Genomic DNA, 13,278 nt, shown 5'->3' with positions numbered 1-13,278 from the left:
CGCTTTGACTTTTTTTATATATCCATTTTGCTATGCATTTAGACAGATACATACCAAAATAGATGTACTAGATGCATACCAAAATAGATGTAAAAAAAATCAAAGCGACTTATAATTTGAAACGGAGAGTACAAAAGATAAACATTTTGACATAAAATAACCTCTAAAAATAATAGTACATCAAAAAAACAGTTTGGCCATCTTCGTCCACAGCCTCCCCGAGCTTCAAAAATCACACTAAAAATACACTAAGCCCTTGCCATACAAGGTCTTGAACACCACGAAAACCACACACCACTTGCAACGAGATGAACTACGCACTGAAGGAACATTGGTTTAAGAAAATTCACAAGGAACGCTGGCTCACAGTCCTTCACTATCATAAGTCAACCAATTAACATTTACTTCTCCCAATAAACACACCAAACCTAAAGAGAGCCGACAGACCTAACAGATCTTACCGGTCCTTCGTATAACACAGCCATTGTAAATACGGCTATCATTTACGTGCGAGTGCGAAACAAGTGAAGTGAGACACACGACGAGTAGGTTAACAGCTTACCTCTTGCTGCAGCGACAGCACAGCCTTTTTGCTACCCTTGCTTGTTGCAGAGGAGCTTAAAAAAAAAGAGTGCTTGCGTAAGAAAAGGCAAACAAACTTTAACATAGGCTAAGAAAAGGCAAACAAACTTTAACATAGGCTGCGTTTAGTTCGTGAATTTTGAAAATTCAGCTACTATATCACTTTCGTTTTTATTTAATAATTAATGTTTAATCATGAATTAATTAGGCTCAAAACGTTTCGTCTCGCAATTTCCAACCAAACTGTACAATTAGTTTTTTTTTCGTCTACATTTAATGCTCCATGCACATATCGCAAGATTCGATGTGATGGCTACTATAGCACTTTTTGAAAAACTTTTTGGGAACTAAACAAGCACATATTAACAAATCTGTGCAAGTGTAACCGTGTCGGGTTGCACGCCTCTGCTGCTGATTGCGACATATGTACAAATATGATGGCCACTGTTTGATCACGCTACACAACCATTGCTCGTACTTATTTCACATACTGACTCTGCATGTATGAAAACTGCCAAGATGCTCTCAAAATCCTAAATTATTTGCGACTGCATAACTTTACATCTTTGAGGTGCTTTAGTTTTACTTTGCTCTGAGAAACACAGGAACTGGCGGTTTTATGCCTCAGTCTCAAGTTGTTGACCTGGTGGGCAAGCAGGCCAGAAGCAGAACAAGTATGATGCGCCCACAGCTCACCCATGTTGGCAGGATTCTGTTCCTCTTCCTGCGACTGCGAGCTCTTTTCCACCCTTATGGCGGGCTTTCAGAGTGGATGGAGATGCCATTTGATTCATGCCAGGTGCCCTGTTCTCCAAAATATCTGTCCTCAGAAAATATAATGCCAGGCAACTCCGGTTTGCTCCAAATGCAACTATGCTGAAATAAGAATGGCCTGCTAAGAGGTGCAAGAAATCTAAGTTAAGTTTGATGCACTATGAAGATGGTAGGCAGGTGTAACTTCAGAGTACAGCGAAAAGCACAGTAGCACAGGACTACACGACCCCTGAACATAAACTGACCTAAAACCTACAGGCCTCAACTCTCTGGTCATGGACTCGTGTGTCATGCCATATTAGCTAGAAACACTACACACATGAGCAAAAATATTACTCCCTCCATTCCAAATTATAAGACATTGTGGCTTTTTTAGATGCACTTAGATTACACTGTCTACCAATGTATATAGAAAAACCAAAACGTCTTATAATTCGAAACGGATGGAGTATAAAGCAGGCAAAATGCAGGGAGTAAGAGCAGTTTCTGATCAAGAGTCTCAACACTAAATAACTAGTTAACTACAAACTGCTCTTCACCATATGGCACAATTCCTTCTAGTGTTTGTTCACTTGAATGAATGGCAGAAAAGTACAGCCTAACACATGAATAAATGACTGGTCTAGAAAAGCTACTCAAGTATCGTATTGAATGATCTTAGAGCTACTCCCTCCATTCCAAATTATAAGACGCTTTGACTTTTCTAGATACGTAGCTTTTGTTATGTACTTAATGTCTGCAATGTATCTGAGAAAGCCAAAGGGCGTACCCAGTGCAGAGAGCTCCCGCGCTGTGCAGGGTCTAGGGAAGGGAGTTAGTGGTAAGCCTTACCTTCGCCTGTGCAATGCGAGGAGACCGCGACTCGAACCCGGGACCTTCCGGTCACAGGCGGTAAGACTCTACCGCTTGCACCAGGCCCACCCTTCATCTGAGAAAGCCAAAACGTCTTATAATTTGGAACGGGCGAATACTTGATTACTAGAATGGGCAAGCAAGGTATCTTTCCAGCTATGGCACAAGCACCTTTGGATGCATACATCGTAAATGTTTAACCTCGAGAACCTTTCGATATTGTTTCCTACTCCCTTCGTTCCAAATTATAAGACGTTTTGGGTTTTCTACATACATAGCTTTTGCTATGCACTTAGATATGGAGGAAGATATCACACGACGGGTCGCGCGATTGGGAACCGCGCAACTCGCCTTCCTCCTCACTGGTGCCGCCCCTGCCCCTGCCTTCCACTCCGCTGGCACCCCCTCCTCCGTCGCCCCCTCCCTCGCGTATCCACCACCGGCGTACAGGTTTGGACGCCCACTGCCCACCGCGGCGCGGTAGGGTCCCACCAGAGCTCTGTGGCCGCGGAGCTCCGGCGAGACCCTACCGCCCACGGCGACCCCCTTCTTCCCCTCCTGACCCCCCCCCCCCCCCCCCCCCCCACACACACCACACACACACACCACCACCACCACCCCCCGCCAATGTTTTCAGGTCGTCTAGTCGAACCTAGTCGCTATAGGACCGACCAGGCGACTAATCGTGATTAGTCGTCGACCAGGCCGATTAGTCGAGCCTAGTCGACCCTGGTCGTCCATATAATCGTCCTATGCATCAGGACATATACATACTATATATATACCTATATGTACTATATAGTGTACACAATATAGCAAGCATCAAGACTACATTAGTGTTTAGCAAGTGACTTACTTGTGGGAGTTGTTTTCTTGCCTTTTCTTCACTGTCCAACTGTCCCAAACTCCATTCCCAAACTCCATTTCTTAACTGTCCCAAACTCCATTCCCTTTCCAGCAAAAAAAAACAGCCAAAACTAGTCGTCCCACCCCTAATCGGACGACTAATCGCGATTAGGCGACGATTAGTCGGACGACCAGGCCCCTAATCGAGCTAATCGGGTCGAGGTCCCTAATCGAGCACCCAGGACCGATTAGGACGATTAATCGCGATTAATCGCGATTAATCGGACGACTTGAAATCATTGCCCCCCGCCACCATGGCTATGGTCGCCCCCACCTCAACCTGGCCCGACCACTCCGGCGGCGTCATTGCCGCCTCCGCCTCACCGTCGTATCTCCCGTCCCCACCGCCTGGCCTGCCTACCTCCCTCGACCTCCTTTCTAAGCCCGCCGGAGATGGAGGAGAAGAGAGGGGCTGACTACCATACTGCACGCGTCGCACGATAGCGCAGATGCACGAGCAGTCGCATAATTGAGTTTCTGCTTAGATATACAGTTTGTCTAGATACATAGTGAAATCAATGTATCTAGAGAAGCCAAAACGCCTTACAATTTGGAATAGAGGGAGTAATAAATATCAGTCTGGAAGAACATTTCTAGCTATTTAAGATGCTCTTCCAGACCCAGAAAGATCCAACATAATGACATCTTCAGGCAACAAACGAAGAGACTGTTCTCGAATTCACCAAAGACATGCATAAATATTAAGCCAAACTTGATACGAAGTCCAAACCATGTCTCCTAACCTTAGGCGAAGTTAGAATTGAATTCACCATGTTGTCACTACAAAAATCAAATACCAACTTTGGCCGAAAACAGACAGATTGCAGGAGAAACAGTGGATACAAGTAGTAAGCTTCAACAGCATATCCCACAAAATAATAGCAATGATATTTATCCTAAATAAACAAATGTAAGAATTTTGCATACTTTGTTTACTTCTGGCTTTACCCTATGAGAGAGCACCAACTGCTGTGTAAAATTCAGCCAGTTGGATCCATTTTGTCCGTTTTAATGCTTATTAGGAGGCCAAAGAGGATGACCATTTAGGATGAATGTAGCATTCCCAGAGAGAAACTAGGCCAAATTTGATCAATAATGGCCTGCAACAACCAACAAGCACTACCTCTGCATAAATAGTTAGACAAAAAATGGAATTTGGCAAGCACAAGAACACACAACAGTAAAATTAAAATATAATACTACTTTAGTACAATAATAATGCCAAATAGTAAACCAGTACTAGACGAAATGCAGTTTACCTTTAACTACTTTTAGAAGGGAACTAGTCAGTAAGCCTCAGCCGTCTAAAGAATTCGAACAGATGAAAATTAGATGTCCAGTAAAAGAAAGCTATCACAGGACCATCTCTGATGAACTGCAAGTTGCAAAACAGAAAGTACATTAGAAAGACAATAAGTATAGGACCAAAAATGTAATTTGTTTATTAAATTCACCTTTCCATCTAGTATCAAAAGCTCCCCGTCAACCCATCGAGGGTTTTGGAAACCAGGATCTGCAATTTTCCTTTGCCCCTTGTACCTAGCAATCTATATCACATAGGCTGTAAGGTTTGATGTTTGCTGGTGAAAAGACAAAATACTATTTGGATTATAGAAAATACCACTCCAAGTTCTCTAGGGATAATTCCCTTATGAGGGAGCTGATAGCGTTCACCAACTTTTGCACGGAAGACAACCTTAGCAAAGGAACCATAGGAGGTCAGTCTATGCTTATCAATGACAATTATACTTATCGATGATATAGCATAAAGTTAGGCTGTGTCAGCACTCCTTGAAAATTTTATGCAACAACTGAACGAAATCGATAGAGAAGGCTGTCCACAAATGTGTATGACATGAACACACTTCTTAGCTTGAAGTTGGTGAGTGAAAATTAACATGGGAATATAAAAAATTATGTATTAACTACTTCCTCAGATCACAAATATAAGTCACTTGGGTTTGTCCTAAATCAAACCTTTTTAACTCTGACCATTATTATATAGATTGGCATTACTACATTCATTATGACAACCGCTTTCAATCATATATAACTATTGTCATTTAAGATAATATACTTCTATTGACATTGCTGGTCAAAGTTAGAAAAGCTTGATTTAGTTTAAACTTAGATGGACTTACTTATATTTGTGATTGGAGGAAGTAAACCTTCTAACCAGGAAGAGCATAAACCAGAAGGCACATATTACTTAGCTACTTACAAACACTATTCCTGTATGGTAATAAGAACCCAGCGAAAGTTATCACACCTGACCAGCTGGCACGAGGTTGTCCCCTGTTAATTTTACAGCTTCAACATACTCATAGAACAATAGGTCATTATGCTCCTCAGATGAACCATCCTCCCGCCATTGACCAAATTTTCGTTGCAAACTAAGAATTTCTGAGTCAAATCCTGATGCGGTCACATATAAGCCTGCCCAAAGAAATACTTCAGTCAATACTCAATACCAGAAACAAAAGAGAAGACAAGATGCATATCATGAAAAGTTCAAGTGGTAGGTACACAATTTGGAACATACCGGTAAGAGGATCTGAAGATATAGACGTCTGAATACGACTAAAGTGGGTAACACCATGCAGTGTTTGCTGCACCTTGTTGTTATTTTGTTTGATGCCAAGTTGTAGTATCTGCATTAGATAAGTTGAAATGATATCAAGAAGCTTTTCCACACCGGCCGCAACCGAATTTCATTACGCTTGTAACAAAATTACAGCGTTCAGTACGGAAACATTATAGCAAGATATCAAGAAGCTGTTTAAAAGTATTTCATATTGTAAGTCGACAGCACCATACAGAAATTCATCCTATTTTTTGCACCAAGCACATTTATGTTCAAAAACCACGGAATTCATTTATATATTCATGTCAATGTTGGAATCTGACAATCAACAGCAAACTAGATAATCAAAGGTACATGAAGGATCATGGGGCAACATTATCATAATAATCTAAGGTATTTGATACAGATGTAAGAATCTGACCATCAACAGCAAACTAGAAAAGCAGGTATGGTACACATTCTGCGGAGAAATGGTTGACAGGTCCTTGCTATTTATCACAAGGTCAAAGTGGTCCAATTTACAAGCACAATGAACGGCATCAAAGGCTAATGCAGCACATTATACAAATAAAGTATTTACCGATAGTTTTTTGTTGCTGCCACTCAACTTTACACGATCAAGCTGGACAAAACCATCATAATCCTGCTGATCGGTATGCAAACCAACTGTTTTCTTTGAAGTCTGCTGGGCCTTTCCAGCATCTAGCTTTTTACTGTATTCTTCAGTATAGAAGGAAAACGAGAAGCGGTCTCTTTTTTCTAATCTAGCCGGCATTCGTTCAAAAGCTTCAGCAGATGGACGAGAATCATAGTCGTCGTTATTCTCACTGACAAAATCAATTGAAACCAAGGCTTCAATATCACTTTCGTCACCAGATTCATCACCGTTCTCTTCTGCAGAAACTGTTTCTGCTACTCCACTGTTATCTTCATCACCAACATCTTCTGAAGATTCATTTTCAACTTCAGGATCATCATTGTCATCATCTTCCTCTGAAATCTGATCAAAGATATTGATTATGTAGTCTTGGTCAACATTCTGCATGGGTACCACTTTCAAGATTTTAATCCTGGGAACTGCAGTTGGATCGCTTGACAAATTTTTCGAACCAGGGCCAGCAGCAATGTTGCTATCATCACTATCTTTATCATCCATGTTTACACTTCCATCGAATTCTTCATGCTTAGACCCTACTGAACTGCTAGATATGTTTATACTATCAATACCAAGTTTCTCCCTTAACATGTTTGGCACTCGGTCAGAATCGCTATCATCTGGTTTCAGATGCACTGCCTGAAAATAACATCCCAATTTTTCAGAAGATGCACAGAACTATAACACATTAGTTAACAAGATAACAGTTCATTTTTCATATAGGAGTAACTGTTATTGTGACCTTACTCATAGCTACTGAAATCTTGCAGTTAACAATATCAGCTCTTGAAATGGGAAGCTGCTCAAAACTGAGACAGGAAATTTATTCACAGTGCATGCCAAATACATTTTCCCAATATAATGCAAAGTTGCAAACGCTCAAGTTCATTGTGCATGGATTTATGGCCCTGAGGGAACTAACGGGCAACTACTATGGGAACAAGAAATGTTAAGTGTTAATACTCAAGTCTGACAGATATGTGCAAGTACAGACCAGCAACATATAGTCCAGACAGAGAGTTAATATTTTTTTTAAAAAAAAAGAGTATGCAACACTGTCCAATATGACGCTTGTCATTATCATATTCTATACTGTTAATGTCAAAAATCTCAACCATGTCATTATCATATTCTATAATGTTAATGTAAAAAATCTCAACCATGGGAAGAAGACATCTCCCTAGCTTTTCTACCAAACCCTGACCATGAAACACACTGAAACCAGTTCTCACTTCTCAGAAAGGTACCCACATAACATGTGAGCCAGGTACAAAGCCAGGAGATGTCTTCACAAATGGAGGCTCCATCAACTGAGTTATAACTCAGTCCTCAACAGCAAAAAGAAATAAAGGGAGACATCCAGAATTTCTAGAGCACATGCGATAACTTAGTATTCTGTTTATGAAACTGGTAACAAGTGGTAAAATTCCATGATATCGAAGATGATTTTCATGTTTCCCAACCCAGAATCTCATTGCCAAGATTATTTTAATATTTGCACATTGACTTTACTTTTATTAAGTGTAAAACATTGTACCTGCAGGTTGTATCCACCATTTTCCTCTGCATAGTATATTTCAAATATAGGGAGACCAGGGCTGTCAGAAGCCAGCTGTCTGAAAATGAGGAGATCTAAAAAGTCATTTAGCATGCAAACAAATATTTCATACAATAAAGTAAACGCATTTTACACCAGTAAAATGAAATCAGCTAATAGTTACTATAACATTAACAAGCATATGGATCACCAGCGTATATATTTAAGAAAGTTTCAAATTATAGTGTTGATTATATTAATTTATGAAACATGTATGTACTGTTCAAGCAGCCCGCTGCACCATATCACCAACTAGGAATGATAAAAGAAAGTTTCTTCTTGCAGTTCTTCATAGAACATTTTAATGATTTATGATTGGCATGCTGAGACTTGCTTTGAGATATTTTGAAAACAAGATGTTCACTTTTATGAATTCGCAACCCATTTTGTCCACACAATTCTTCACCGATAAGCTCCAGTGACTGATTCAACTAAGTAGGCTAACTCAACCACAAACAGACACACTTCTCTCCTGCTGTGCCCCAATTTCTCTACGAGTGACCTCCTGATGCTCAAACCACTACTGATACGCACCCCCATAACCAAAATAGCATTGACAAATGCCAATAGCCCCTTAAGTGCTCTAGGACCTAGAGCATACTGCAGTAGAGAACCCAATTATCCTAGGCATTTTTTACCATCCACAGCGAAATACTAATATTGAAATGTATTCGAGCATTCCATCCATTAAAACAAAGACGCAAACATGAAGAGCAAGTCCACTCACAGAATGATCAATTAAACTATAAAAACAATCACCAATAATGTTTAGCTCAAGTGCTATACCGCAGTAGAGAACCCCATTATCCTAGGCATTTTTTCCCATCCACAATGAAATATTAATAATGAAATGTATTCGAGCATTCCATCCTTTAAAACAAAGACAGCAAACATGAAGAGCAAGTCCGCTCACAAAATGACAATTAAACTATAAACAATCAACAATAATGTTATTATGCACAATTGCACATAATAATATTCAACAAAATTAATACCTTGTATCGTAACTTCTTGCCACATATCGACCATGGTCAGCACTTATACGAATTATAAGACCATATGGATCGGACAAATTTCCGGAAATTCCAGACCACCACCCCAGCTGCATGTGCTCTAATGGATCAGGTAATGGCATATTTTGTTCGGATGGAAAGAAATATGATGTAATAGGCAATTATGACTTTACAAAGCATAATCAAAGATTTATTGTTTGAGAAAGAATAGTAAAAATCTATTAACTTGGATGCGAAGACGTCAAAGAAACTTAGATAGTAAGGGACAAACAATATAGAGGAACTCCATGGTACTAACCAGTCCTGTGCCAGCATGATCTCTGATATATGCTGCGTCCTTGTAGCGCTCCTCGTCTATGGCCATCTGCAAAACCCAAAACAGCAGACAACTATCTTATAAATAACAATTTTAGTTTCGACCGTTGTGGAAAAAAGAACAACATCCCCATACATTGAGTCATTTCAGATAGCTGCAAACTTAGCTATTGTTTATTACTTCTTTCAGTCAACTAAGTGGTGTTTTTTACTTATAAGACCTCCAAAAGACCACTTTGACCATAATTTACTAAATATCTAGTGGTGTGCTTTTTATAAGAAAGTACAACATCCAATCTAAATATTCAGAGATATGGATACCAGAGATTAAATCATCTGGAGGCAGGCATCCTAAAATGTCACTAGTTTTACTAGAGGGACAGCTAAACTATTAACCATGCCAGACATTCATCCTTTTGGTAGAGTAGGACCAACATTACAGTGCAAGAAGGGTGTAATGTAGAGGGGGGAAATTCAAAATTCCAAGAAAACGAAAAAGGTAAGGAATGCTATTTACCACTAACTACGTAAGAAAATAGATATTTCTTACATTTAAGTCAGAGATAGCTCTGCCCACAGTGTCATTTTTTGCTGTAGCAGCAATAGCCAGCCTCAGTTTATGAGCACTCCTGTAGTCTTCTCTATAAACAGCAGCCTGGAGTTGCAGCTGAAATGCAATATACATGTATCAAGATATTTGCTATTTCTCAATATAGATTATAGTGCTAATGGTATTTGAAGTGAGATCTGCACAAAATACAACACACACACACACACATAGGCCGACCATGCAAGCAGCAATTCACTCTAAGAGAAGTTCTATCAACATGTACTTAAAAACCACATCGCACATCACTCAAATCGCACATAAGCTCCTGAAACTCTGCAACACTGGCATGAACCAAGGACAGTCTCAAAACATTTATTCGACACTAAATTATGCAGTTTGGTAGCAACCACAATAGAGCCAGGCACGTTTAGTCATGTGTTCCATTGAAACAGCTGCAATTCCAGCACTACATTTGACTATTCAAGCATAGGGGTTCTATGTACAAACAGGGAAAGGTCTATATATAACCCCCCCCCCCCCCCCCCCCACCCCAAAAAAAAAGGTATTGTCTTAGACTATGTAATACCATTCAAATAAACCCCGGAGGTGGCTTTGCCACCATGACATTTGGGCTCGCTTGCCAGAGATGACATGTGGCATCTGGATCCTTGCTGGCATCTGATGGCATCAGGGCCGTCCCGTCAGGATCTCCTTCAACCTCCAACCGTCCCATTCGGCCATTCCCTCACACTCCTCTGCCCCTCTGTCTGACTGAGCTGCGAGGCGGCATGGTCTCCCTCATCCACTCTTGGCCGTCAAACCTGTTGCAGTGGTAGGCGGAGCTCCTCCGCCCGGCCTGGCATGACGACCGAGGAACGGGAGGGTGGCGCCAGCGCAACAAGGGAGCAACGTTGCCATTGGCCAACCTCAGATGCGTCGTGAAGGAGGAACATCTCCATCAGCTGTCCTCCTCTCTGCCGCCCACTTTCCACCATCCTATCATCGTCATGGAGCCCATCGAGGGCTCCTCATGGCCGGAGCTCACAGGAGGTTTGAAGTGAAGGCAAGGGGTGCTCGGTGAGGTGTCGATAGAGAGAAGGGTAAAGGGGAGAATGGGGGCTGGTGCCCTTGGATTTGCACCACTGCCACCAGAGATGCATGTCAACGGCAAGAACCGATGCGCCGCCCTCTTTGCATTCGGTCGCAGTCCTTGGCCATCACCATCGCTGTTGCATCTGCCTAGGGTGCGCACATCTGAAAGATCCCCATTATCCCTCTCCCTCCCACGCACAACCCAATGGATCACCAAGAGCACTAGCAAGCCGGTTGCAAATACAAGAGCGTCGGTGACACTACAGCCCTTGGATTTTCTACACCCCAATGAAGAACAGGAGGAGATAGGGAGATTGACTGAGGGAGGGAGAGGGCAACGGGTGATAGACAAATGGGACAAAACGCCACGTGTCATCCCTGACAAGCAGGCCCAAATGCCATGGTGAAAAAACACCTCAGGGGGTTATTTGAACCATATTACATAGTTTGAGGTGCACAATACCTGGTTTTTTAGGTTGGGGTGAAGTAGACGACATGCCATACATTAGGGGGTTATATAGACTTTTTCCGTACAAACAGAGTAACAAACTTCAGCCAATAGTATGATGCATGGTTTGTGAACCTATATCAGGTGACTGGGCTTATCATGAAATGGATATTTCAATGTTTGCTACTGAGAGTTGCAATGTTAAGGCATGCATTGTTGATAACATGTCAACAGTGTGGTGGCAAATAAGTGAATATCATGGCAGCAAATGGAGTAATGTCAATGATTTTGATAAAAGAACCCTTTCATCATCCTACAAAGTCAGTTCAAATAACATATCAAACAACCAGTGCTATTTGATTAAAAAAAAGACATTTACTTCAAAGCAGCCTGTTCAAATTTGAGTGAGTTTAATAGCTTTTTCCTGAGTAAAGCTCCCATAAAAGTTAATTGGCATGAATCTAGTCTGTAAAGTATCCGTGTTAGGCAATTTTCTTTAGACTCACGCCACTCAAGTAACAAATCCTGATGCAGAAGCTAAATAAAAAAATGGAAAATGATGTGTCCATCCTATTCATACAATGGTGCACCTGCATTGTGTTCAATTGTACCTTAGTGAAGTGGTGTAAAAACTCCAGTGTTGAGTCACAAGCAAGTTCCGTCCACATTTAAAGCATTACTACCATGTAGTAAGTATAGGGATAAAATTAACCTGGAGCTCATCAACGAGACGCTCGCTCTCCTCGATGAGAGCAAAGTGCCGCTTCCACCTCTCCCAGCCCCATTTCCCCTCTTCGTCCCCAACCTTCCTCTCTTCATCCCCATTCATAACCTCCTCCTCGTGAGAACTCCCAGCCCTCTTCCCCGTACCCGCCTCCTTGACAGAGGTCGGTGGGGGCCAGTAATTTCTGACGTACTCGCTCCACCGTCGCACGACACCCTGGAAGGCGTCGTGGAGCATCGCGTCCCAGCCCCGCCGGCGCCGCTCATCGCCGGCGTCCGCGTCGGGGCTACGCGCGGAGCAGCAGACCAACGGAGCGCGCCGCGACGGGGCCGCGCCGGCGAGGCGGCGGACGACGCGGAGGCGCCGCCCGGCGAGGAAGCGGCTGCCGCTAGGGTTCGGATCCACCTGCCGCGCGGATGACGAGGACGACGCTACCGCCGGGAGCGGGGCGCGCGGTGCCGTGGACACGGACGCCATGGAATGGACGAGCGCGAGGCAGGCGGACGCGACGGCGACGCGATGACACTGGTGGCGGAGGAGCTCGTCTGCTCGTCGTCGGTATACTCGTACTCGCGTGTGTTCGATTGATGAGGCTCGCCGCTCGCGCGTTGCGGTTGGAGATTGGAGTCGTGCTCGACGGCTCGACCTCGTCCCTTGTGTGGATTAGAACGAGGCCAGGGGCGGTGATAAGACTCGCCGAGAGCAGACAACCTCCGTGAGAGACTGTGACAGACAGGTGGACCTCGGAAGGGGACAGTTGAGTTTGGGTCACGTACAGAAAAAAAAATAGTTACGTAATCAAAACTCGCATTCTCCAACAGCCTATCCAAAAGCCCGTCCCTCTCTCCGCAATCTCTCTCCCCCGCGCCACCCGTTCCCGTCCCTCTCTCCCTCTCTACTCCGACGCCTCCCATCCCTCTCTTCCCTCCCTCATTGAGCACGGCGCCCCTCCCTCTCGGATCTAGCCGGCGGTGGCACCCCTCCCTCCCCTCCCGCCCGGATCCGGCGGTCGCGGGCGATGAGGACCCATGATCCCCACTCCCCGATGGCCGCGCCCCGGTACTCACCGGCCGCGCCTTGAGGCGGACCTCGCCGCGCCGGCTCCTCGCCGCCCGTTCCTGCCCTTCTCTCCCTCTCTACCCCGGCGCCGCCCGTCCCTCGTTGAGCACGGCACCCCTCCCTCCCA

General features: G+C 43.5%; 1 protein-coding gene across 5 annotated transcripts; it reads right to left on the bottom strand.

The window, feature by feature from the left end:
* Positions 1-954: 954 nt before the first annotated feature.
* LOC136530808 (protein EXECUTER 1, chloroplastic-like) lies at positions 955-12,758 on the bottom strand. Of its 5 annotated transcripts, none has more exons than XR_010777917.1 (13): positions 12,081-12,758; positions 9,829-9,945; positions 9,262-9,327; positions 8,946-9,052; positions 7,891-7,969; positions 6,279-6,992; positions 5,657-5,765; positions 5,384-5,550; positions 4,736-4,810; positions 4,569-4,661; positions 4,374-4,489; positions 4,042-4,214; positions 955-1,477 (listed from the first exon to the last, which is right to left on the bottom strand). XR_010777917.1 is itself a non-coding variant. In XM_066523555.1 (12 exons), exons 1-11 carry the CDS (start codon positions 12,567-12,569, stop codon positions 4,397-4,399), a joined length of 2,109 nt encoding a protein of 702 aa, XP_066379652.1. In that variant the 5' UTR covers positions 12,570-12,758; the 3' UTR covers positions 955-1,477; positions 4,374-4,396. The 5 variants fall into 5 exon arrangements, 3 of the variants coding, with proteins under 3 accessions (XP_066379652.1, XP_066379694.1, XP_066379806.1); XR_010777935.1 differs by having other exon boundaries at positions 955-1,474; XM_066523555.1 differs by lacking the exon at positions 4,042-4,214.
* Between the last annotated feature and the right edge of the window lie 520 nt (positions 12,759-13,278).

Source organism: Miscanthus floridulus, chromosome 1 (genome assembly GCF_019320115.1).
Source record: "Miscanthus floridulus cultivar M001 chromosome 1, ASM1932011v1, whole genome shotgun sequence".
Taxonomy (NCBI): Eukaryota; Viridiplantae; Streptophyta; class Magnoliopsida; order Poales; family Poaceae; genus Miscanthus; species Miscanthus floridulus.
Note: the sequence above shows the minus strand (reverse complement) of the source record. Positions and strands in the feature narration are given on the sequence as shown.